Source organism: Microcaecilia unicolor, chromosome 10 (assembly GCF_901765095.1).
Source record: "Microcaecilia unicolor chromosome 10, aMicUni1.1, whole genome shotgun sequence".
NCBI lineage: Eukaryota > Metazoa > Chordata > Amphibia > Gymnophiona > Siphonopidae > Microcaecilia > Microcaecilia unicolor.
In genome coordinates, this window is record NC_044040.1 from 60,814,955 (window position 1) to 60,841,759 (window position 26,805).

The 26,805-nt window shown below is 41.6% G+C and overlaps 1 protein-coding gene across 1 annotated transcript in view; it reads left to right on the forward strand.

Annotated features, from left to right (window-relative positions):
* Nucleotides 1–26,805, forward strand: part of DOCK4 (dedicator of cytokinesis 4) — a 798,954-nt gene that overhangs the window by 445,837 nt on the left and 326,312 nt on the right. Inside the window, 1 exon segment of the mRNA XM_030215964.1 lies at nt 23,269–23,403. Coding sequence (XP_030071824.1) covers nt 23,269–23,403 — 135 coding nt within the window.

A 26,805-nucleotide genomic window follows, 5' to 3' on the forward strand; every position in this document is an offset into this window, starting at 1 on the left:
AGATAAATATAGATCTATATAAAATATATTTATTTGAGCAGAGTACAATAAAATGAGCATAATAAATCCAAGTAAATATACAAAATAAAACCAACATGACCAATAAAACTAATCCATATGCAAAATGATAAAAACTGCTGAAATACCTAACTGATCAAAACAAAATAAAGAGCCCTTTTACTAAAGGATGTTGAGCCTTAATGCGTGTTTTGCACATAGGAAAATGCTTACTACAAAACGCATTTTGCTGTAGTTTTGCATTTTCTGCACACTAAGGACCAGATTCATAAGTATATAAGTACATAAGTAATGCCACACTGGGAAAAGACCAAGGGTCCATCAAGCCCAGCATCCTGTCCACAACAGCAGCCAATCCAGCCCAAGGGCACCTGGCGAGCTTCCCAAACGTACAAACATTCTATACATGTTATACCTGGAATTGTGGATTTTTCTCAAGTCCATTTAGTAGTGGTTTATGGACTTGTCCTTTAGGAAACCGTCTAACCCCTTTTTAAACTCTGCCAAGCTAACCACCTTCACCACGTTCTCTTGCAACGAATTCCAGAGTTTAATTACGCGTTGGGTGAAGAAACATTTTCTCCGATTTGTTTTAAATTTACTACACTGTAGTTTCATCGCATGCCCCCTAGTCCTAGTATTTTTGGAAAGCGTGAACAGACGCTTCACATCCACCTGTTCCACTCCACTCATTAGTTTATATACCTCTATCATGTCTCCCCTCAGCCGTCTCTTCTCCAAGCTGAAAAGCCTTAGCCTCCTTCAGTAAATGATGCTTAAATTTAGTTGCCAGGAAAAATCTGCACCCCCTTTTGGATTGCAGTTGAGAAACTTAGTGAGTTGGGTTTGGATGGCTCAGTATTTAGCTGGTTTATCGTTTATTAATTTTCCTATACCGTATCTATTTGCAAGCAAGTCAGAACAGTTTACAATATATTAAAAAAGATTAAACACAATAAGAAAAGAATGCCATAAAATCATAGGACAGATTCTATTCATAATCAATCATATAATCTGACTGTGTTTCAAACTGGTTTATTGATATCCTTGTCTTCCCCTTGTCCCAATCAGCATTGTAGAAAAGAGGCTTAATACAGGCCTAAGATTGGTTTTACAGCAAACGCATTCCACAAGTTTAGGTTTATACCCACCCACCCCAAGACTGACACTTCCTAAATCCCTATTCTAACTATACTACTTATCACAACTTAACTCCACCCGAATTACAACTGTCTCAAATTGCTGAGGAGTAAAGTTAATGTTGTACACTGTCAAGCCTCATCATAAAATACCTATTCATCCCCGTTCAACAAATCAAGATGACTTTTATTCTCTGTAATAATTGTGGAGCTTTAGTTTCAAGGCCAATCATCTGGAAACTTAAGGCTTGTCCTATCTGTAATCAGCTCGCTAGTTTAAAACAAGAGGTCAGTAAATTAAAGCAGGGATTAGATGCACTTAAAGCAACTTCTAAGACTGCACAAAATCAATCCAAATTCACACCACTGCCTCAAAGGATAAAACCACCTAAGAATAGATGGTTCACAGTAGGCTCAGGCAGACTTCGTCATGTGACACAGAGGCATACACCCTCACAAGTGTTACCCCTACATAATTATTTTGCTCCATTAGAGCTCTGTGAGGTTCCTAAAAATAGAACTGAGCCAGAAGAAACAGCAAAAGCAAAAGAAATTAAGGTGGAACAAAAAGATAGACAGAAAACACACCAAAATATCAAATGTTGAAACACATACCAGGAAATGTAAATGGAAAGTGATGACCACAAATGCTCGCAGTCTTGGCAACAAAGTTCATGACCTTCAAGCCTTGATGTTGGAGGCAGACTTAGACGTTGTTGCAATCACAGAGACATGGCTCAATGGTTCCCATGAATGGGATGCAAACATACCAGGCTATAATCTATTTAGGAAGGATAGAGAGGGTCGTAAAGGTGGAGGAGTAGCTCTATATGTGAGAAATGATATCACAGCAACCGAAATGACAGGGACCTGGGGTAAGGAAGAAGCGATATGGATCACCTTAAAAAGAGATGATAGAACCTCTGTCCACGTGGGTGTTGTCTACAGGCCTCCAACACAATTGGAAGAAATAGATAAAGACCTGATCGCAGATATTCAAAAGTTGGGAAAGAAGAGAGAGGTGCTGTTGCTGGGAGATTTCAATCTGCCGGATGTAGATTGGAAGGTTCCGTCTGCGGAATCGGAAAGAAGTAGAGAGATTGTGGATGCTTTCCAAAGTGCTCTGCTCAGACAAATGGTCATGGAACCCACGAGGGAGGGAGCGACGCTGGATCTGGTGCTCACAAATGCGGATAGCATGTCAAATGTCCGAGTGGATGCCCACCTGGGCGGCAGCGACCATCAAACGGTTTGATTTGATATGACGGCTGAAGAGGAGGGTTGCCACTCAAAACTCAAAGTCCTGGATTTCAAGCGTGCTGACTTTAGTAAAATGGGGGAATACCTAAGGAAGGAGCTGATGGGCTGAGAGGACATACGAGAGGTGGAAGGACAATGGTCCAGGCTGAAAGAAGCTATAAATAGGGCCACAAACCTTTATGTAAGGAAAGTAAATAAAAGCAAGAGAAAAAGGAAACCGCTATGGTTCTCCAAGCAAGTGACTGAGAAAATAAAGGCTAAAGAGTTCGCATTCCAGAAATACAAAAAAACTCAAGACGAGGAACACGGGGAGGAATACCGGAGGAAACTGAAAGAAGCCAAGAGAGAGGTACGTCTGGCGAAAGCGCAAGCGGAAGAACAAATGGCTAAAAAGGTAAGGAGGGGTGACAAAAATTTCTTCAGGTATATTAGTGAAAGGAGAATGACTAAAAAGGGAATTGTGAGACTAAAAGATACTGCAAACCGCTATGAAAATAATGATGAAGAAAAGGCAAATTTGCTAAATAGATACTTTTGTTCTGTTTTTACTGAAGAAAATCTGGGAGAAGGACCACGATGGACTGGCAAAAGTTCATTTGAGAATGGCGTGGATATAGCACCGTTCACGGAAGAGAGTGTGTATCAACAACTAGAAGAACTAAAGGTGGACAAAGCCATGGGACCGGATGGGATCCACCCCAGGATATTGAGGGAGCTCAGAGAGGTTCTGGCGGGTCCTCTTAAAGATTTGTTTAATAAATCCTTAGAAATGGGAGAGGTTCCGAGGGATTGGAGAACAGCGGAGGTGGTCCCTCTTCACAAAAGTGGTGATAGGGAAGAATCTGGAAACTACAGGCCGGTAAGCCTCACTTCGATTATTGGAAAAGTAATGGAAGCGATGCTGAAGGAAAGGATAGTGAATTTCCTGGAAGAAAATGAGTTGCAAGATCCGAGACAACATGGTTTTACCAAAGGGAAATCGTGCCAAACGAATCTCATTGAATTCTTTGATTGGGTGACCGGAGAATTGAACCGTGGATGTGCTATGGACGTAATCTACTTAGATTTCAGCAAAGCTTTTGACACGGTTCCCCACAGGAGGCTCTTAAATAAACTGGATGGGCTGAAGATAGGACCCAATGTGGTGAACTGGATTAGGAACTGGTTGACGGACAGGCGCCAGAGGGTGGTGGTGAATGGAGTTCGCTCGGAGGAGGGAAAGGTGAGTAGTGGAGTGCCTCAGGGATCGGTGCTGGGGCCCATTCTGTTCAATATATTTGTGAGTGACATTGCCGAAGGGTTAGAAGGTAAAGTTTGCCTATTTGCGGATGATACCAAGATTTGTAACACAGTGGACACCCCGGAGGGAGTGGAAAACATGAGAAAGGATCTGAAAAAGCTAGAAGAATGGTCTAAGGTTTGGCAATTAAAATTCAATGCGAAGAAATGCATAGTGATGCACTTAGGGAGTAGAAATCCAAGAGAGGCGTATGTGTTAGGCGGTGAGAGTCTGCTAGGTACGGATGGGGAGAGGGATCTTGGGGTGATAGTATCTGAGGATCTGAAGGCGATGAAACAGTGTGACAAGGCGGTGGCCTTAGCTAGAAGGTTACTAGGTTGTATAGAGAGAGGTGTGACCAGCAGAAGAAAAGAGGTGTTGATGCCCCTGTACAAGTCGTTGGTGAGGCCCCACCTGGAGTATTGTGTTCAGTTTTGGAGGCCGTATCTTGCTAAGGATGTAAAAAGAATTGAAGCGGTGCAAAGAAAAGCTACGAGGATGGTATGGGATTTGCATTACAAGACGTATGAGGAGAGACTTGCGGACCTGAACATGTATACCCTGGAGGAAAGGAGGAACAGGGGTGATATGATACAGACGTTCAAATATTTGAAAGGTATTAATCCGCAAACTAACCTTTTCCGGAGATGGGAAGGCGGTAGAACGAGAGGGCATGCAATGAGATTGAAGGGGAGCAGACTCAAGAAGAATGTCAGGAAGTATTTTTTCATGGAGCAGGTGGTGGATGCTTGGAATGCCCTCCCGCGGGAGGTGGTGGAGAGGAAAACGGTAACGGAATTCAAACATGCGTGGGATAAACATAAAGGAATCCTGTGCAGAAGGAAGGGATCCTCAGGAGCTTAGCCTAGAATGGGTGGCAGAGCTGGTGGTTGGGAGGCGGGGCTAGTGCTGGGCAGACATATACGGTCTGTGCTGGGGCTGGTGGTTGGGAGGCGGGACTAGTGCTGGGCAGACTTATACGGTCTGTGCCAGAGCCGGTGGTGGGAGGCAGGGACAGTGCTGGGCAGACTTATACGGTCTGTGCCGGGGCTGGTGGTTGAGCGGCGGGGATAGTGCTGGGCAGACTTATACGGTCTGTGCCGTTGCTGGTGGTTGGGCGGCGGGGATAGTGCTAGGCAGACTTATACGGTCTGTGCCAGAGCCGGTGGTGGGAGGCAGGGATAGTGCTGGGCAGATTTATAGGGTCTGTGGCAGAGCTGGTGGTTGGGAGGCGGGGTTGGTGGTTGGGAGGCGGGGATAGGGCTGGCCAGACTTATACAGTCTGTGCACTGAAGAGGACAGTACAAATAAAAAAGTAGCACATATTGTGAGGATGAGGCTATTATGAAGATGAAGCTCCCACCTCAGGATCCCAGGTCCCTCTTTCACTGAGGGTGAGCTGGTTCTCAGTATGCAGATTGTATGCAAATTAGTCTACTACCCCTTTCTACTCGGGGTGACCTGGTTCTCAAAAAGGCAAACATAGTCAGGTCTCATCAACAGGATTTTTCTCATACAAATCTTTATTCCAGCCTCTGGGGCACACTTCTTTTAGCTTAAAACTCTTTCACAAGCTTAAACAGTTCTTCCAGCTTAACCATTTCTTCCTACTCAGTGCAATCTTCCAGCTTAAACATTTCTTCTTGCACAGTTCAATACCCAATAGATTTCTTCCCCCTGAGCCCTCTCACACAGGCATTTGGGCTCAGTACTAACTCAGTCCTGGACACACAGTCCCTCCTTGTAGCACACAGCTCTAGACACCCAGTCTTTTCATCTTGGACACACAGTCCCTCTTTGAACACACAGTTCTTATAGCTAACACTCTAGGGCCTTCTTACCCCAGCCAGCTTCCTTGCTTTGCACACAGTTCACCACCAGTCCAAAGGGCTCAGCCAGTACTTCTCATGGGGCTCCTCCTGCTTCAGCTACCAGCCCTCTTCTGCAGCGGCTAGCTCTCCTTTCTCCCTCACCACTCAGGTGGGGTATTAAGTGGTTAATGGCCAAACAGGACCCAGCCCATAACCTGCTGCACCTGTTTCTATCCCCAGGATTCTCCTCGGTCCTAGCGACCTCCTGCTATACACCCCTTACTGGCTCCCTTTAGTGACTCACCCAGCCCTTCTCCCTGGACATTTTAGGGGAACAGCGCCCTCTAGGGGCCTAACCAGGGTAGGACAGCCTCTTCCTTATCACAATATGAATTTATCTTCTTGGGCAGACTGGATGGACATTGCAGGTCTTTTTCTGCCATCATCTACTATGTTACTATGTACGTAAAACTACCTAGAGATCAAACAAACCATTCACACAAAATAAAAAGTAACAGATATTTTAATTTCTGGTATTTAAACATGTCCAGAGATGGCAAATTTACAATATTTCTCATTGCAGAGACCCATTGGTAGAGGTGGGAACCTCAAGGTCAAGAGGTACTAAATACTAGCTGGAAGAAGTTTTTAGCACAGAATGAAAAAGAGTATAAAATTTCACTAACCAAATTGGTTGGGGATGTGAATACCATAGAGCTGGTGCCAGAAAGTTTAAAAAGTTTTTAGAAAGTTGCATTTATAAAAAAACGGCGTTCATTCCAAAAATTGGAAACCTTTGTGTGGTGACCTTCAGGGATCACTGCTTTCCCCATTATTATTCAATCTTTTTATGTCTGATTTAGATGCTATTCCCATGCTGGAGGATACGTTTCTCTCTTCACATGTTGATGATGATATATTAACTTTTTCCATAATTGATCAATGTATATTACTAAGGTTAAATCTTGGGCCCATAGTCAATTACTGAAATAGAATGCAGGCAAAACTAATATTCTATTGTTTAGTAATTCTTTTATTGACATTCCTGTCGCCGTTTCTTTATCAAAAATGGTATTATTGCCAGTAGCTCAACAATTAACGAGGTATTTTTTAAACTAAAACAATTAAGATCTAATTTTTATGAAGAGCATTTTGCTCTAGTAGTGCAAGCAAGCAATGATACTGACCTGTTTAGACTATTATAATTCACTATACCCCCCTTTTACAAAGCTGCACAGTAATGCGGACACTTCACTGGCAGCCGCTAGTGTGGCTTTGTAAAGGGGGGGGGGGGTATATTTTTTGGTCTCTCACAGAAGTTAAATGACCAGATTGCAAATGTTCCAAAAGCAGCAAGAATGTTTTTTAATTACAGTAAATATGACAGAGTTTCTCTGTTGTTGACACTCTTCATGGGCTTCTGGTGCATGCAAGAGTGATGTTTAAAGTTCTGTGTTTTCTTCATAAGGCAATTCATGGTTTTGCTCCTGATTCTTTGAATAACCAACTGAAATCTTCTTCTTCTTCCTTTAATAATGTATGTCATTCTAAGAATCATTTTTTACTTTTTTATCCTTCTATTGGATTCAGGTACAGTAAACATTGGAAAGCCTCTTTTTTAAGTTTTTCTCTCTCTGCTTGGAACGATTTGCCTTTGGCACTTATGCTAGACTCTTCATATTACTCTTTTAGAAAAAGATTAGAAAACTTATCTTTTTGAGAAATTTTTGTTTGAGTAATTGCTAAGCTATTATTGCGTCCATTGTATCCTGTATCTTTTATCCTGATTATTGTTGTTTTGGGTCTATGTTCTGTATGATAGGCCTACAACATTGTAAGTCACAAAACAAGAAGTAGGGGTGGACCAAAAAATCTCGACAGCCAAGGTTTGGACCATGTCTTTTCAGCCTTGGGATAATGTGCTCAGCATTTCTGAAGAACATCTTCAATGTCTTCTACAAATGCCTGTACCCCTGTAAGAATCAACAATGTCACATACAGAGGATGATTTAATTCATCAATGGACTGAAGCTACACTCTTTAAGAAAGATATTGTTCATTATGATACACATTTTATAGGTTTGATTAATTATTGCAGAGCTAGAATGATTCCAAGAGGATTTAGGATCATTAAAGCACCAAATATGTTCTTGGACAACCAAGACTTTTTGGACCAATGGACTAGTATTCTTAACAAATGTTCACTTGATTTGATGGTTCTCTTAGCAGAAACATCTGAACAAAAAAGTGAACAATTAAATGATATACTGAATGAAAAACTGGACAAACTAAAGAGCTTAGATGGTCATTTTGAAGAAGTGTTGTTAGATGTCAACAAAAGGATTGATAAATTCTGACATGATATCAGAGACATAAAAGATACAAAATTTAAGAGCGACGAAAACAATTATAACAAAGGTTCTGTTTATTCATACTCAAAAGCAAGACCCTACATGAAGCCACAAAATAAGATTGATAAATGACCTCTTGTCACTCAGCCTATACACAGAGGATCTCCACCTGCTCCCTTAGAGAGGGCAAAGAAATGCATTAGAAATGCATCAGGTGAAGTTTTCACATCACCTCCTAGCAGTCCGATTTCTCCACCTCAACCTGGACCTTTTAAGTCTTTTTTAGACAAAATCTGGCAGGTAGACCACAGGGTTGGTTCCAGGGATCGACAGCACACTACAGGCCAAACCCCTCAGAGATTTTTCATGAACAAGGAACCCCAGATACATCCCAGAATGTACTTTCACAGAGGCGGGGGGGAGGGGAATGTACAGACAACAATTCCAACATCCACGCCCACACAGAAATAGAAATTTCTGTTTTTAACTTATCGGATCATACCTTAAGTGATACACAGCTTAAAGTGTTGCACAAAGGTTTAACTTTTTTCCCTACCACACATTGCATCGCATTTCAAACTAAAGTCGATTTGTTTAAATTCACGAGAAAACTTCTGATTATACATGCTTTCTCCGGCCATGACTCTCAATTCACAGATTTTTCAGTTGTAAAAAAGTCTTGTGTACGTCGTGATATTAAGAAATTGGAATCATGACTTAAACAGAGATTTTATAATACAACAACCAAAGATGAACATACAGCCATTCAATCTCTTGTAAGAAATACTGATATGATAATCAAGACGGCAGACAAAGGAGGTGGGATAGTCATCCTAAATAGAGATTCATACACAGATGAGATCTACAGACAGATTGAAGATGGAGCCTACTACTCACCTTTAAACACTGACCCTACATTTCAACTTAAGAATGAGATTGATAGCCTTTTAGAATTTGGCTCACCGAGACGTGTTTTAACCAGAAAAGAAAAATATTTCCTCACTGTCAAGTTTCCTATTATACCTACTATTTATATTTTACCAAAGATTCACAAATCCTCACTAAACCCACAAGGTTGTCCGATAGTATCCGGCAAGGGTTCATTTTAGAACCACTTTCAATTTTCGTGGACCATTTTCTCAAACCATTCATACCTCAAATCAGATCTTTTGTTAGGTATTCTAGACATCCCATCAACATTCTTGACAATTTTGATGGTGATTTATCAGATAGTTAGTAACCCTTGACATTGAGTCTTTATACACAGTTAGAAGCCCTTTCGATTATCAACTCCTGTTTACAGCAGCGAACTACTGATTTATGCATTCCCAACTGGTTTATCTTGAACTTGGCGACTCTGGCTATGACTAAAACTTACCTTGCATTCCAAAAGAAATTTTATCAACAAATTAAGGGAGTAGCCATGCAATGTCAGTGGCTCCTGACATTGCAAATTTGTATGTGGCACAGTTTGAGGATTTACATCTAATGGAACATGATTTTCTGAACAATATTAAATTATATAAACGATATGTAGATGATATATTTATACTTTGGTAGGGCACAGTTATCAATCTGGAAGATTTCTTGGCTTAATGGTAGAGATAACAATCTTAAATTCAAGATGCAATACCATCACGATCAGATTTAGCTTTTTGGATATTCTGATTAAAAAGGATAATTACGATTTTATTTATTTATTTCATACGATATTATACAGAAAAGAAACTGATCGCAATGCTTTCTTACATTATTCCAGTTTTCACCAACAATCATTGAAACAAAACCTTCCATATTGTCAGTTCTTGAGACTCAAGAAAATATGTTCCAACTACAATGACTTTGAACAACAGGCCAGTATTTTGGCAGATCGTTTTCACAACAGAGGTTATCTGAAGAAGTGTGTTGAATCTTGTTTACAAAGAGCAATGCAGACCAATCACACTGACTTACTCACTACACATAGGGTTACCATATGGCTCCAGAAAAAGGAGGACAGATTGAGCCAGTCTGGGTTTTACTTCCATTGCTTTCAATTGAAGCAAAACCCGGTCTGGATCAATGTGTCCTCCTTTTACAGACAGAGGAAAAGTCTCAAATACTGCTGCTTCCTGTTGATTCTCAGGATGGCATACAGAAAAAGTCCCTGACAAACACTTGGATGACTTTACCTGGTCCTTTTTTTCTTATGACCAAGCCACAAAAATGTGCCCTAAATGACCTTCTATTGCCAATTATTTTGTTTTTCTGTTTATTTTTACTTGTATATCAAAATTCAAAAGTAGCTGGGTCAAATATTTCACTAGAACCCGTCACTTATCATGTCTGTTTATGATGGACTCCAGCTTGCGCGTTGATTCCAACGGTCCTGTTTTGTTGTCTTCATCAGGGAACCACACCGCAAGTCTTTGACAATCAATGTTTATCACTGGAGAACTTGTATTGACACTGACACTTCTACCCCCTCCCACACCCCCCTCTTTTTATTCATTTCTTTTTTGTCAATCTGTTGGTTACATTTTAATGCATGGGTTTCTTTTTAAGTTTTTAAGTTTTTTTTACCTTTTTGATCCTGGTGTTATATATTACCTTTTAACTTTTTGTGGTCTTTGTTTGGACGACAACACCTCTGTGCTTGCTCCTCATTATGATGCAGCACTACGATTTTTTGCCTTGGATGGCATTTAAGCATGAGACACACGTTTTTCTTTTAGCCATTAGCCTTTCTATGTTAGTAGATTAGTAGATGACCGCCCCTTGCTCCCCCAGTGGTCACCAACCCCCTCCCACCCTCAAAAAGTTTTTAAAAAATATTTTTTCCAGCCTCAAATATCATACCCAGCTCCATGACAGCAGTATGCAGGTCCCTGGAGCAGTTTTAGTGGGTGCAGTGCAGTTCAGGCAGGCGGACCCAGGCCGGTCCCCCCCTACCTGTTACACTTGTGGTAGTAAATGTGAGCCTTTCAAAACCACCACAAATCCACTGTACCCACATGTAGGTGTCCCCCCTTCACCCATAAGGGCTATGGTAGTGGTGTACAGTTGTGGGGAGTAGGGTTTGGGGGGCTCAGCATACAAGGTAAGGGAGCTATACCCTAGGAGCAATTTATGAAGTCCATTGCAGTGCCCCCTAGGGTGCCCGGTTGGTGTTTTGGCATATCAGGGGGACCAGTGCACTACGAATGCTGGCTCCTCCCACAACCAAAAGGCTTGGATTTGGTCATTTCTGAGATGGGTGTCCTTGGTTTCCATTATCGCCAAAAATCGGGGACGACCATCTCTAAGGATGACCATCTCTAAGGTCGACCTAAATTTCGTGATTTGGGCGTCCCCAACCATATTATCGAAACGAAAGATGGACGCCCATCTTGTTTCGATAATACAGGTTTCCCCGCCCCTTCGCAGGGACGTCCTGCGAGGATGTCCTCAGGAAAACTTGGTTACCCCTCCACACCTTTTTTTCATTTTCAGTTGTTTTTCCTCCCTTTTTTATCCTTCAACGGTGTTCCTTTTTTACATATCGATTGTTTCCCATGTTGTTTCCATACATCTATATTTAGAGAGATATGCTACACACCATTTATTCATCTTCCATTCATTTAACGGGTTTCTTTACAGTCTTCGCCATTTCATTTTGTTTGTCATGTAATATTTATTCTTAAATATATCATCTCTTTTTAGCATTATATATATTTTTATTACTTATATGTGTTCTAGTGCCCTATCGTCTGTATTGTATAATTAGATAACTGTTATATGTTGCCAGTGTTCTGCTTACTTATGATTGAGCAATTTGTCCCCTTGTTTACTTGTAGATATTATTTCCTAAACTGTTTCATCTAAGCACCCATTCAATGTGATACTTCTATTGAAGGTCAGTTTTATTATAATTTGTCATTATTTTTGTTGCCTTTTGAATTACATTACGTTTTCATCCTCATATTAAATTTTGCTTTACTATCCTTATATTTGGATACTGTCCATCGTACGTTTATATACCTTGTAGGTTATTTTTTTATTAGCTATTATCACCTTTATCAATTATTTTATATGATTATCATTTGTAGCCAGGTCACCCTTCCAGGTGGGGCTGAGGTGATCCCTGTTTAGCTTCCACCTCCTTCCGTGAGCTTTGCTAGCCAGCCATCTCTCTCTCTCTCTCTCTGCACACCAAATTAATCTTGCTTAAACACTTCCTTCAATCAGTAGACTTCAACTCATAATGGGTCATCCTCCCATCTTTACATATTGCAAGCTCATTTTCCCCTTTACAATTGCAGTTTTCTGTTTTAAATCCCTCCCAACCTCCAGCAGCACTATCTTATCAGCAGACAGTTTTGGAGATTAGTTAAGGCCACATCATCTCTTACATAATACAGTCTGAGATTTTCAAGTGCACAATCCTGCTCAGAAACAATCCCACTTTCAACCGCACTACCTTTTGTGAGCAGACAATACTGTAGCAAGTTGTGCTCTCCAGTCTCTTCTCCACTGCTTTACTCCCAGCTTTCCCCAACTCCACAACCAGGGCAATGCTGAGGCCACAAAAGCCTTCACCTTGTCTGCCCAGGTTAGAGCAAAACCAGCCACCTCCATACACTCCTCTCCCTGTTCTCCTTCCACCTCCTCTTTATTACAATCCATCTCCTCCTCCTCCCCAAGCTCCACCAGCTGTTCCCCATCTCCAGGATCAGACCTCATCTCCAAATCAGTCATTCCTCCCTCCCCCTCTTGGGAGTTCAGCTGACCCTGCACTGGCTTCTGGGGAGAGTAGTTTATCTCCTGAACTAACGCTTTCTCTGTCAGTTTGGCCCCTAGAGGACGCACCACTCTCCTAGCTGGGCTAAATGACTGGGGATGCTGACAGCTGAAAGAACCCCTATCCCCTTTTCCCCACATCAGCACTCCAGAGTGCTCACACATTGTTATTGTTGTCAGATATATATATATATTTTTTTGTTGTTTTTAATTTTGTTTCATGAATTGTTTTATATGTAGAGTTTGGCCCCTGAGACAGACGGTTACCCGTCGAAACACGGACCCATATCGGGTCACATTTGGTGCTAATAAAGTCACTTCAATCAACCTTGGCTGTCAAGATTTTTTGGTCCACCCCTACTTCTTGTTTTGTGACTGTTGATGCACACGTAGGGGTTTCTTTACCCTGACCTGTTGGTTGCTGTTTCTACAACATTGTAAAACACTTAGGACCTTTTGGATTTTGCGGTCTAGAAATCTCTGGATTAGATTAGATTAGAATAGCATATAGGCAGATGTACGCATAAATCCAAATTTGTGCCAATTAAGTGCTAATTAGCTCCAGTTAACCTCAGTAATTGGTGTTAGCACGCAGTTGACTAGTTTGTGTGCGGATCTCAGCTCCGCACTCCACTTTGAGCAACCTATATAGAATCTTGGGGTTAGTGTGTTAATTTTTTACATTTTTTTTGGAAGGGGGCATACCATGGGTGAGGATGGGTGTGCCTGACTTAAACATAGTGCATTCAGATTAGCATGTACTAACTGCTTAACGCAGAGTTAATATTGGAGCACTTAACGCCTTCTAAACAGGAGTTGGTAAGTGCTTCCATGTTAATTTTTTGCAGGTCTTACGCACTAATGGAAACATTAGCACAGGACCTGCAAAAATAAAGACCCATGTTAAAATGCACTAAGCCCATTTTTTAAATGTGTTTTGGTAAAAGGGCCCTTAAAACAGGCAAAAGATGTAACTGCCCAAGGCTGCAAAAATAATCCGTCATTAATTGCCTGAGAAAAAGAAAAGGTTTCAGTTGCTTGTGAAATTGTATGCTGTGAAATTGTAGCAGTCAAGAAACAACCAGTTGTAGTTTAAGCTATTGGCAGTCATGACAGCCTACATGCAGCAAAGACCTACACATTAGCTGTCACAGCCAGCCAGTCCTCCACTCTACCCCTGTCACGACCGCTACCACCTCTACCTGTGTTAAGCAAATACTACAGGTTTTGTTTGGGCTTTTTTTTACCATACTATCTGGTTTTAACACACACTAGCCATTAACACTGGTCCTCACTAATGTTTACCATGTGATAAAACCAATGCTAGCTGCTTACGAAGCAGGGGCATAGCTAAGTGGGGCCACGGAGGCCTGGGCCCCCGTAGATTTGGTCCTGGACCCCCCCTGCTGACGACCCTCTCGACCCCCCCTCCTGCTGCCAACCCTCCCCCGCCATTGCTGTGGGCTGCCTTTGGTGGCGGGGGACCCTAACCCCCGCCAGCCGAGGTCCTCTTGCTTCCCGCGCAAGGCTTCGTTCTGTTTCTGACGTCCTGTGCGTTGTACGTGCAGGATGTCAGACTCACAGAAACAGAACGAAGCCTTGCAGATCAAGGCTTCATTCTGTTTCAATGAGTCTGACTTCCTGCATGTACTTCGTGCCCCTTCTCCCCTCCTAGTCCTATCCAGCTTCTGCTCTGTTCCCTACCCTACCTCTCAAGTCACATCCTTCTGTCCTGTTCCACTACCCCCTAATCCCATCCAGTTTTTACCTTGTTCCCCTTCCCCTCCTAGTCACATCCTGCTTCTGCTGTGCTCCCCACTATTACAAGTCACATCTATCTACTGCTCTGTTCCCTTCCCTATCCCTCAAGTCAGAACCAATTTTAGCTGTGTGTGTCCCCCCCCCCCCCCCAACTACCACCAGTGACATCCAGCTACTGCTCTACTCCCTTTCCTCCCACAACCCTGAGTCTCATCTAGCTTTTGTTCCTTTTTCCATTCTCATTCAGCTTCTATCTTGCTTCCCGTCCTTCCTTCGGTTAAAACAGATATTAGAACTGCATACGGCACTGTGGAAATCACGTGGCCCATCTCTGATGAGAAAGTAGAGCTTCCATGCAACCCAGCCAGACCAACTTAGGACTATCTGGCTTTATTTGGGGTGGCACTTGCAACCCATGCCACTCCGTAGTAATGCCTATAAATGCTTGCTTTCAAATGTTTACTGTATCCAACTGAGACTCTTTCTGTTCCTGCTTTGGGAATTTTTCCTAATCTTCTTTGGAAAATTCTTCTGGCTCAGAAATATTCTTATGTCTCCTTGCATGCATTGTAAGTTTGAGATTTCTCCACATATTTTTAATAATAAAAGTATAAGGATTGTGAACCCTATGCCATAGTTTTCATCTTTCCTTCTTATAAATATTTCATGCTGAAATATCCAACTTCTATTTAGCTTCAGTTTCTTCACTGACTGTGGAACACTAACTTCTAGGATATATTGATATTTAGTTAAATCCATTCATCCTTCCTCCCACACAGTATTTCCTGTGCTACTAACTACCACATACCACAAAGCATAATAAATTCACCCCCATGATTAATGATTGGCAAGGTGTTCTTTTCTTCAAATGCTTCATTGTTTTTTCTCCAATATATTTTCTATGTTGTTACTAAATTGTTCAATTTTTATGTCAGTAGTACAAAGCACTTTGTTCCAAGACATTTCAAATTATCAGTGTTTTCGTGTATATGCTTTATTTAGATGATGATTTTTGTGATATTGTGATAGAAAAGGTTTCCTTCTGACAACCTTCCCATGCAGGTTATTATTGTACAAGCAATATGGTACATGGCCCTATGGATAACTACTCCAGTGTCATCTAAACTTTGCACTGACCTGTGGATTCTGGTTTACATCTCACTAGATTATGAGTAGTTGTATCAGAGATTCTTTCTTGGTTTTCTTGATCTTTGATTTCAACATTTCCATGTAACTTCTATTTCTTAACAATGTTTTACTCCATTTCCATGTAACTTCTATCTCTTAACAATGTTTTACTCCATTGAAATTGCTAGCCATAAGGGTTAACAGATTTATTTTTATCTTTTGCTGTGTTTTAAGAATTAATTTTCTTCATTTTTAAATTTTTAGATAGCCCATGGTTATTGAAAGCAAGCAGAACACTAATTACAAGCTGAAAAGTTAGAAAGAACACTGTATTCAACTGCGGAGTTCTCTTCCCCTTTCTAATGAGTCACTGAACTGTTTGGGCTTCATTAACTTTTGGTAAAAAAAAGTAGGAATGAATCAAATGGAAAGCTGACCACACTTTTGCACCTGCCACATTAACTTCAATTAGTTGCTGATTTTAAAAGTAATTATGCATTAAAACTTGCCAAAAATGGGGCAGCGAAGCATCTGTTTTGCTTGGGAGGGCTAAACAAACTAATTTGGTTTTTGTCATCCTCAACCCACCCCCCCTTCTTCTCCCTTGTTGCTGATTCCATGTGGGACAAATCATTGGTTGGGCTGTGGCCAATTTGGCCCAACCCAATCCACTGCCTACTACCAAAAGATGTCATGCTTAACTTTTTAAAAACAAGTGCAGATCAACACCCCATAAAAGTGAGGAGAAGACCTCAGACTTTCTCAAGCCCAAATCTAACTTAATTGCCTGCTGGACTAAAATCACAGACCTTGGCCATACAAAATCCTATCAAGAAAAATAAACAAGAACTGAGCTACACAGGAATCCAGAAAATCAAAAACACTAGCAACTCAAAGTAAGTGTGGCTAGATAAATTGAATGTGCACAATAAATCCAACAACAAAGAAATGAAAATGTGGATGAAAAGACCTCGGTAATATACTGCTCAACAGCCAGACACATATAAAATGTAATAGGCCAGAGCATCTCAATCATAGGTCATATAGATTCCTCCCATCTGTGTAATATTCTATTCATTTATTGATTGATTTATATTCCACTTCAGAATCTAAGTGGCTTACATTATAAAACATACATGATTACAACCAATAATAATACAATTAACATAAATTAGCAAACAAAAGCTAAATATATTCAGTGAAACCCATTTCAGTGCTAATCACTTTAGTTTATAATATATACCAAGCCTAAATCCATCATAATGTTCCACTTGAAATCAGCCAGAATACTTCCACTTTTATCCAAAAACAATATTGTAACTTCAATCCCCAACAAGGCCCCTGTTTCACCAAAGCTACTTCAGGAGGTGTACTGCTGCATACAGCTTTATGAAACACATCCTTCTATTGCATTTCTTTAGGCTTCTCCACAGATTTATCACTTTTATAGTATATTTAACTTTGTCCAATATAGAGGTTGTGCCTAAACTTTTACACTCAGTAAATAAATCAGGGAAGAAACCTTGAAATAGATAGCTTTGCTAAACAGACCTTTGAAAGTTTAATAAACACTCATTCCTTAATTTAGGAAGATTGAGTCATCTAAAAATTATAATACATATTCAGTTTGTTGTGAATTTGTTTCTTCAAAAAAGATGTTCAAGTCACTTTTGAGGATATTACATTTATACCTATGCATATTTTTTATGGCTAGACTTGAATTTCACAACATAGAAGGCAAAGAAAATAAACTTCCACTAAACAAATTATTTCCTCTTTACTCTTATGGAGGAGTAACCTAATTATTAGTGCAGTGGACGTTGGGCCTGGTGACTTGGGTTTGATTCCTACTGAAGCTACATGTGACCTTGGGCAAGTCACTTAACCCTCAATTGCCCCAAGTACAAAAACTTAGATTGTGAGCTTTCTGGGGACAAAGTTTCTGCACATAACATGTACAGCGCTGCATACATCTAGTAACGCTATAGAAATGATTAGTAGTAGTAGTACTCTTCCTAGAATACAATATTTCTGAATCTGTAACGTAGCTTCCTGACCCTCAGGATTTGATTTTCTCCTTTCTGAGGTTAAAATACCACACTTTGTTCATATTGCTCAGTACTGCAGCCTTTTTTTCTTCTGCCTGGTTGAATCATCTGCCAGGGATCTTGGGCTGATGGTGCCCAAGAATCTGAAGGTGAAGAAACAATGTGACAAGACAGCGGCCGTAGCCAGAGGGATGCTAGGCTGCATAGAGAGGGGTATAACCAGCAGAAGAAAGGAGGTGTTGATGCCCCTCTACAAGTCGTTGGTGAGGCTCCACTTGGAGTACTCTGTTCAGTTTTGGAGGCCATACCTTGCTAAAGATGTAAAAAGACTGGAAGCAGTGCAAAGAAAAGCTACAAAAAGGTATGGGATTTGTGTTGCAAACTGTATGAAGAGAAACTTGCCGACCTGAACATGTATAGCTTGGAGGAAAAGCGAAACAGGGGTGACATGATACAGACATTCAAATATTTGAAAGGTATTAATCCGCAAATGAACCTTTTCTAGAGACTGGAAGGCAGTAGAACTAGAGGACATGAATTGAGGTTGAAGGGGGGCAGACTCAGGAATAATGTCAGGAAGTATTTTTTCATGGAGAGAGAGAGTGGTGAATACATGGAATGCCCTCCCCGGGAGGTGGTGGAGATGAAAACGGTAATGGAATTCAAACGTGTGGGATAAACACAAAGGAATCCTGTTCAGAAGGAATGAATCCACAGAATCTTAGCAAAGATTTGGTGGCAACACCAGTAATTGGGAAACAAATCCAGTGCTGGGCAGACTTCTATGGTCTGTGCCCTGATCATGACTGAATAGATATGGATGGGCTGTAGTGTAAATTTTAAGGGGCTTCGACGTTAGCTTCTGAAATTTTAGCACAATGCTGGGCAGACTTCTACGATCTGTGTCCTGAAAATGGCAAGGGCAAATCAAATGGGTATTCATATGAAGTATCACATACCATGTATAATGAGTTTATCCTGGGCAGACTGGATGGACCATACAGGTCTTTATCTGCTGTCATTTAGTATGTTACTATGAGGCATATTTTCAAAGCACTTTGGGAGGCTAAGTTCCATAGGTTTCTATGGAACTTTGGGAGGCTAAGTGCTTTGAAAATATGCCTCATTGTATGTTACAGATTCTCTGGATAATTAGGACTCCACCATGACTTTTCCTAGATCTATAAAACCCAATTTTATACAGGTCAGAAAATGGATGTTTAGATCTGTGCACGCTAAGCCACAATTATCTTTTATAAAAATGGAGCATTTTTATAGAATGTACTGTATATATGATGGTACAGAGAAATACATATTTGGTGGCACTTACAACAAAGGAAACCATTTTGCAAAAAAAAAAAAAAAACTGATATAAAAAGGAACATAAATGAATCCCTAAGTGACTGACAGTCTCTATAGGGTCTAAAGTTATTTTTTGGCATAGGCAATGGAATGGGGTGAGGCAGAGTAGCCATGACACTACCATTTTTTTTCTATCCCAGATAGTACCAGCAACCAAGTAGATGGGAGGGGGGGGGGGGGGAGAGCAGGACAAAGCTTGGTTTCTTTGTCCTTCCCAAGCAAAAAGATGTTGCACTGTTAGAGTTGCCAACTTTTTAATACAGAAGAACTGGACACCTGCCCCACCCCATGCTCCACTCCCAAGTCCCTTGCAACACCTATTGTTTCCTCCTTTCCTCACCCCACTCCTCTACAACTAACTGTCCACACTAGGATTGCCATCTCAGAAGAAAAAACTTTCACATGTACACATGGGCTATGATTATTTCATAAACTTTCCATAACAAAAAGAGGCTATTTTTTTATAAATATGTAATTCAGATAAAAGAAGCAGTATATAGCAAGTATATTTTAAAAACTTTTTATTGGGTTTGTATAGCATACCACAGCATAAACAAGAATCAAATCTTTTAGCACAAACAATGCTGTAGTACAACAAGAGGTTACTCTGCTTTGTACTGCAACAGTTCTGGTTGCCAGTAGCAGTTCAGGTTCTGTGGCAAAGAATTTAGAAAACTGTGACAACTTTGTGAAATTCTGTGTCTAATCTGCAGCATATTGCTGTGACTGCTTTCCCTGCAGAAAAGATTTCAAGGGAAAACCACATTATGAATAGAAACAGGTGGCACCTTATGACAAACTAAAATTATATTACAGTTTTGAAGTCACATCAGTCCAACACTCAGTCCCTCCATTGCAAACCTCTGTGCAGAAACTTGTACAAAAACACACTCAGAACCTTACCATAATATAATGGCACTAGCTCCCTGGACTCCAAAGTGCAACAACCTTACCCGTGAAAAAGTAGCATTGGAAATATTACACCAGGCCCTAAAACACCAATACATCACCTAGTACGAAAATAGAGCAAATAGGACTGCTACATGATCTCTACCGAAAAACTATGTGTTAACAGAATACCACACCTTGGCTGCATGTGCAAAACTCAGAATAGACCCTCAACGAATATGAAATAAGGGACCACATATTAGTAGTAGAGATATGAATGCAAAAAACTGAACTGGAAACCTCAAGAAATTAGATTTCCATATACAGCAATAATACAAAAAGAAAAACTGAAATGCAAGATAGTAGATGTACATTTCTAAATGCTAAAATGCAGAATAAAATACATTTTTCTACCTTTGTTGTCTGAACATTGTTGTTTTCTATTCACTTTGATTCCAGAGTCTCTTTCTGCCTATGTTCTATGTTTTTTTCCTGTCTTTATGGGGTCTCCTGCCGATTTGACATTTATCTCTCCATGTCCACTGCTCATTCCCCCTCTTTCCAGCATTGCTCTCTCTGTGCCCCTATCATTCTCACACCCCTTTCCAGCATTGCCCCATCCCTAGATTCCACCTGCCCAGCATATCTTCTTTATGTCCCCTTCCCTCCTTTGAGTCTCCTCTTGCTTCTGTTCCTCCCACACACCTCCAGCCCCCACCCTGGGGCCAGGCTAGCATTCTGTCCCTGTCTCTCCTCTAATATCCCCCCCCCCCTTTTCTGGCATATCTCCTCTCCCTCCCTCACTGCTCCCCATGGGTCCATCAATTCTTCCCCTCTCTTCCTCCCCCTATCTAGTCTTTCTCTCTCTTCCTCCTCCCCAATGAAAGGACAAATCTTAAAGTATAATAAATCTCCTGATACCCCTAATAGGAAACAGTAAAAAAAAAACTCACCACAGTCATTACAGAAAATTCATTTTCATCTCTTGAGGCATGATGTCTAAAAACATGGGCTGCTGTAGAATTGGGGGGATGGGGCTGCCAGGTATTGACTGAATTTCCTCCCCCCCCCCCCAAGTCCCTTCAGAAGATGAGAAGAAAGTCAATCTTTCCTTTTTCCCTGGTCTTCTTGCCCCTCCCCGATCTTCCACCCCAAGTTGTTCTGCAGCCATTTACAATGAAATATCACTTAATTTTTTACACTGTTCCCCCTACCCCCTGCCCTCGAGGTCCAACTTGCCTTTGGTTAAATGAATGGTTCAGCAATCAGCAGATGTTCAGGGGCAGTCTGCATGGAGAGGTAGCAGTAATTGCCGATATCTTGTCACTGAGTGCGGTCCCAGTCCGGCAAAGATTGACAGGCTGCCAGTGTCTCTGCTGTTGTGGCCTGCCTACGTGGAAACAAGAAGTTACATCAGGTGGTGGGATACAGCAGCAGCAGAACTCTCGTGGCTGGCTGGAGCTCTACCCAGAGGAGGAGGAACTTGGAAACAGTGAGCACAAGCAGCCAGTCTTAAATTATAGATAAAACAGTCAGGCGGGGTGGGGAAACCTATGGGGAGAAGGGAGGGCTTTTGAGCAGACTGTGACCTAACACTGGCAGAGGAGGGAAGGCTCCGCTTAGCGTGGGTCAGTCATCACTGGCTTACAGTTGTGCTGTGCCATGCCGTGGAGACAAGACTGAATCCCTTAAAGAAAAAAAATGGCTTTTCAATTGCCAGGATTTGCCAGCAGTTGGCCTGGCCTTTCAAAAACTGGCCAGGCTGGCTGAATACTGGCCAGTTGGCAACCCTATATCCGGTCCCTGTCTTTCAGCAAGTTTTAATGCATAACTACATGTATATATGGTGATTTTTCTACCTGTATGCATGAGTGGATTTAGCTCACACTTTTCTGTCATTTAAGGCATGTTACATTCAGGCACAGTAGATATTTTCTTATCCCCAAAGGTCTTTCAGTCTGAGCCAATGACGGGGTTAAACACCTTGCCTAGGATCAAAAGGACTGGCAATGGTATTTCAATGTGGTTCTCAATCCACTTCTCTGTTAGGCTTTTATTCCACTCCTTAAGATCTGTAAGGAAAACATTTTGCAAAACTGCATGTACAGTGGGTGCTAATTAATGAGGTGAGATCCAGGACTCAAACTTTAGCAATTTCGGGTGGCTTTGAACTCAAGAGAGCAGGGGCATAACCACAGATGGGCCCAGGTGGACCTAGGCCCACCCTTTTTGGTCTCAAGCCCACCTAACAGTGGTGCATCCTTGACAGGGCCAGCATTGGGAGGAGCAAACTGGGAGGCCCATATGGTCCAGCATCAACCTTACCCCAATCTACCTTAGCAGGTATCTTTAATCATAGAGTTGCTGGTGGCAGCAGTAATTCTCATATGCTGCATGCTACTAACCCAAAAGCCTTTCCTCTGCTGTGCCTTGCCCCCTCAAATGCATTTTTCTGTTTCCGTCTGGGTGGAACACAATAGAGAAAATGCTTCTGGGTCAGCTGTAGGCAGAGTATGGGAATCACTACCACTGTTAACTTAGACTGGGGGTAGAAGGAGATGCCAGACTGGGGATGGGGGGGGGAGATGTTGGGAGGGAAGAAGCGATAGAGGTAGGGTTACCATATGGCTCCAGAAAAAAGAGGACAGATTGAGCCAGTCTGGGTTTTACTTCCATTGCTTTCAATGGAAGCAAAACACGGACTGGATGAATGTGTCCTCCTTTTTCTGGAGCCATATGGTAACCCTAGATAGAGGGATCCAGTGGCAAAGGAGAGAGTTGGTAGGCAATGGGAGGAAAGGAGAGAAGAGAAAAGGAGAAATGTTGGACCCAGGGTGCAAGAGAGGGTGATAAAGATTGTGGACAATGGATGGAAGCAAGAGAGGGAGAGATATCAGACATGGAGTTGGAAGAGAGGGAGGAAAAGATGCTGCTCAGGAGAGGGGAAGGAAGAAAGAGAGAGATGTTGGATCCAGGAGCAGAAGGGAGTGAGGGAGAGATGTCTGACAATGGGAGGAAGGAAAGGAAGAGAGAAGGAGATATGCTGGACCATTGGGAAGGGGGCCGGAGGGAAGGGACAGGAAGATGCTGAAGGGTGAAGTGGAACAGGGAGATGCCAGTCTATTAAGTTAGGAAGAGGAGGAAGAAGTAACAGCAGCTGGCCTACAAAGGTAGGGGGAGGGAGATGCTTTATTATGCTCTGAAACCTTTGGGTCATAGAATATCTTTAGTCATTACTTTTAAGAGTTCCAGAAAACTTTTGTTAACTAAGCTAAAACGTTATTGGTAATTTCTCAGGATGAATGTGACTTCCAAAGTGCAGTAGTTATCCCCTGTCTTGTTATAGCTTATAACTATTGCAGCCAATAATTGTGCACCAAATATACAGTGAAATATCCAGTTTCTAAAGTATACAAAGTATAGTATGTTTTAATTAACTATCTTGTTCTTTTCTTTTTTTCCTAGGAAGAATATGTCTTAGAGGAAGTAGACGTGATTGTGAATAACCTGTTAGATATACTGTTGAGAACTATACTAGAGATTACCAACAGACCTCTGCCATTGAGCTCCTCAATGCGGCTTCAGTTTCAGGATGTGACTGTAAGTGTTATCTCAGAATAGTATGTTGTGCCTGTTATATATTGTGAGCACTTCTGCAGACATATCCCCAGATTCTATATATGGAACCCAGATTTGCGTGCACTTCTGAGATGTATGCACAAATCAGTTCCTTAACAAGATCAATGACATCAATAATTGGGTGCTAACAACCAATTATTGATGTTAATTGGCACTCAATATTTACACACGCATCCGATTGTGCGCTATGCTATAAGGCAGTGTGCCCAACTCCCATAGCTTGTATCTCGAAAGGAGGCTTAGCCATGGGAGGAGGATGGGTGTGTCAGGCATTCTGAAACTTTGCGCACATAGTTATAGAATACCGGGTCAGTGTGCCTAAGTTGGGCACCAGCACTTGTACCTGTCGTTGTGCAAATCTGGTGCCCCAAGTTAGACGCAAGATCCATGCTTAAGTGTTATTTTAAAAAGAGTGCATATTCTTTACAGCATAGCAGTTAGCGCCAGTTTTTTTCCGGTGCCTAATTTTACAGTAGCAGCAGCCTGAGGCTGCTGCCCCCCCTCTGGTGTCTACCTCCAATATAGACACAGCTCCCAGGGTTGTGGAGTGTCTGTGCCCTGGGCAACGTGTCCGATCACCAGACCGTGAGTAAAGTGCCTATTATATTTCAAGATATTGAGACTTTACAACTGACAAGGCTTGAAAGGCCTGACAGTAAAAACCAAAGTAAAAACTCAATAATTGCTAGTGAACTGAAGACACCTTCAGCAGGACGGGCGTGCCTGAGAAGGAGCCTTTTGCACTGCATTGATCAACCGGAGAAGGCAGGCTTGTGAAGAGAGCAGATTGGGGCAACATGGTCTTAATAGTAACCACAGGAAATATATACCATAATGAATGCCCTCAAACTACATCTAATAATCTACTCCTTAACACTGATCCACTTAACACTAACCACCCCACTTGCAGAAAACAACATCATACCCATACTACACAATCATCATAGATTGATCAAATACACCACACCTCACCAAACTGATGACAACCTAAACAAAGGAAGAACATTTACTTGCGAACAACCACAACAGAAGGGAAAGAAGGGCCCAAACAAACTCACCTGAACAAAGAAATGACAACTAACAAAAGTCCACTTAACACCAAATACAGAAGACCCATTCGAAACAATCCAAGTGGGCTACGTCAACGCCAGATCCGCTGTAAATAAAACAGCAATATTAACAGACTGGATCATGTCAGAAAACCTTGACCTACTCTTCCTCACTGAAACTTGGATCCATGACCAAAAGGACCCTATAATCCTAGACCTGTGCCCTCCAGGATACAAAATCACACACTGGACCAGAAAAGAAAAGAGAAGCGGAGGCATAGCACTAATCTATCTGTCCTACTTTACCACCGAAACCACTGCCGAGTCCATAACACCTCAACTTGAAATTGCCTCAATCAGAATCCACAACAAAGCCCTAAGCGATCATTTGAATTGTGTCTTGTTTTACAGACCTCCAGGTAATTGTAACGAAGGCCAGACCAACACATGTGTAACCAACTCTAATACACTAGTACTAGGAGACTTCACTTAGAAGACCCGAACTCTATCAGCGCACGAGAATGTAAGGAATTTCTCCGTTTATGCGATCTCAAATGGCCACAAATACAAGCAACCCACGTCAAAGGGCACACACTTGATCTCATCTCACACAAACTCTCAACAGACTATAACCTAACAATAACAAATACGAAATGGACAGAGACACCCTGGACCGACCACTACAAACTAAACTTATCCCTACATTGGCAGAAGAAGGGTATACAACGAATACTAGAACACACATCCTACAGCACAAGAGGTCAAGTAGACACGAAAACATTCTGGCAACTAATATACAATAACGAATGGGCAACACAAACAGACTCCATATACTACCTCATAGAATGGGACAAAAAATGCAAAAGCATTCTAGATGAAATTGCGCCCTTACGAACAAGAACCCACGCAAGCATAACTCGACACCATGGTTCAACGATGAACTGAAAAAGTTAAAAACACAAACCAGGAAACTCGAACGAGCATGGAATAAAACAAAAGATGAACATACACTCAACACAAGGAAACAAATACAAAGAAAATACAAATATGCAATAAGACAGGCCAAAAGAGCATATTATAAAAACAAAATAGGGACAGATTACAAAGACATGAAGAAATTATACAAACTCGTGAACAAACTCCTAGACACTAACTTGGTCACTACCACGAATACACACATCCCATCTGCAGATAAATTTGCGAAGTACTTCAATGAAAAAATTGTAAACCTACGCAACATGCTACCTCAGAACAACAGCGACATTGAAAACTTCCTTAATGAATTGGACCCAACCATTGGAGACTACCCGGCAGATCGGATCTGGTTAAACTTCGCCCTCCTTACCGTCGAAACAGTTACCCAGGCGATTAGTAGGTTTTCCAACACTCACTGTAAACTAGATACCTGTCCCAGCTACCTAATGAAATCCACCCCTGACCGCTTCATAGCAGACCTCACATCCCACCTAAATTGTATGCTTCAGCAAGGCCTCTTCCCTAAGGAAAATGGCAATATCCTAGTTACCCCAATACCAAAAGATACCAAGAAAAAAAACAAACGAAATCACTAACAACCGTCCAGTAGCATCTATCCCGTTGGTGGTCAAACTGATGGAAAGCATGGTAACCAAACAACTTACAGATTACATAAACAAATTCTCAATATTACACGAATCACAGTCAGGCTTTCGCCCCCTCCACAGCACGGAAACAGTATTACTCACTCTTCTAGCCAAATTCAAGCAGGAAATAGCAACAGGCAAAAACATCCTTCTCCTCCAATTCGACATGTCTAGTGCATTCGACATGGTAAACCATAATATATTAATAAGATTACTAGATAAGTTCGAGATTGGTGGAAAAATACTGAACTGGATCAAGGGCTTCCTAACCACAAGAACATATCAAGTAAAATCAAATTCAAGCATATCATCACCGTGGAAAGCAGACTGTGGAGTACCGCAAGGATCACCGCTATCACCGATCCTATTCAACTTAATGATGACCCCACTTGCCAAGTCCTTATCCAACCATGGCCTTAACCCTTTCATATATGCAGACAATGTCACAATATACATTCCTTACAAAGACAGAAATCATCAACGAAATCAAGCTCAGCCTGAACATCATGGATTCATGGGCAAATGCATTTCAACTAAAACTCAATAAAGAAAAATCTCATTGTCTCATCCTCTCATCCTGACACAACGCGGACATCCCCACAAGTATCAACACCCCAGATCACACCCTTCCTATCTCAGACAGCTTGAAAATCCTCAGCGTTACAATGGACTGTAACTTAACACTAGAGAGC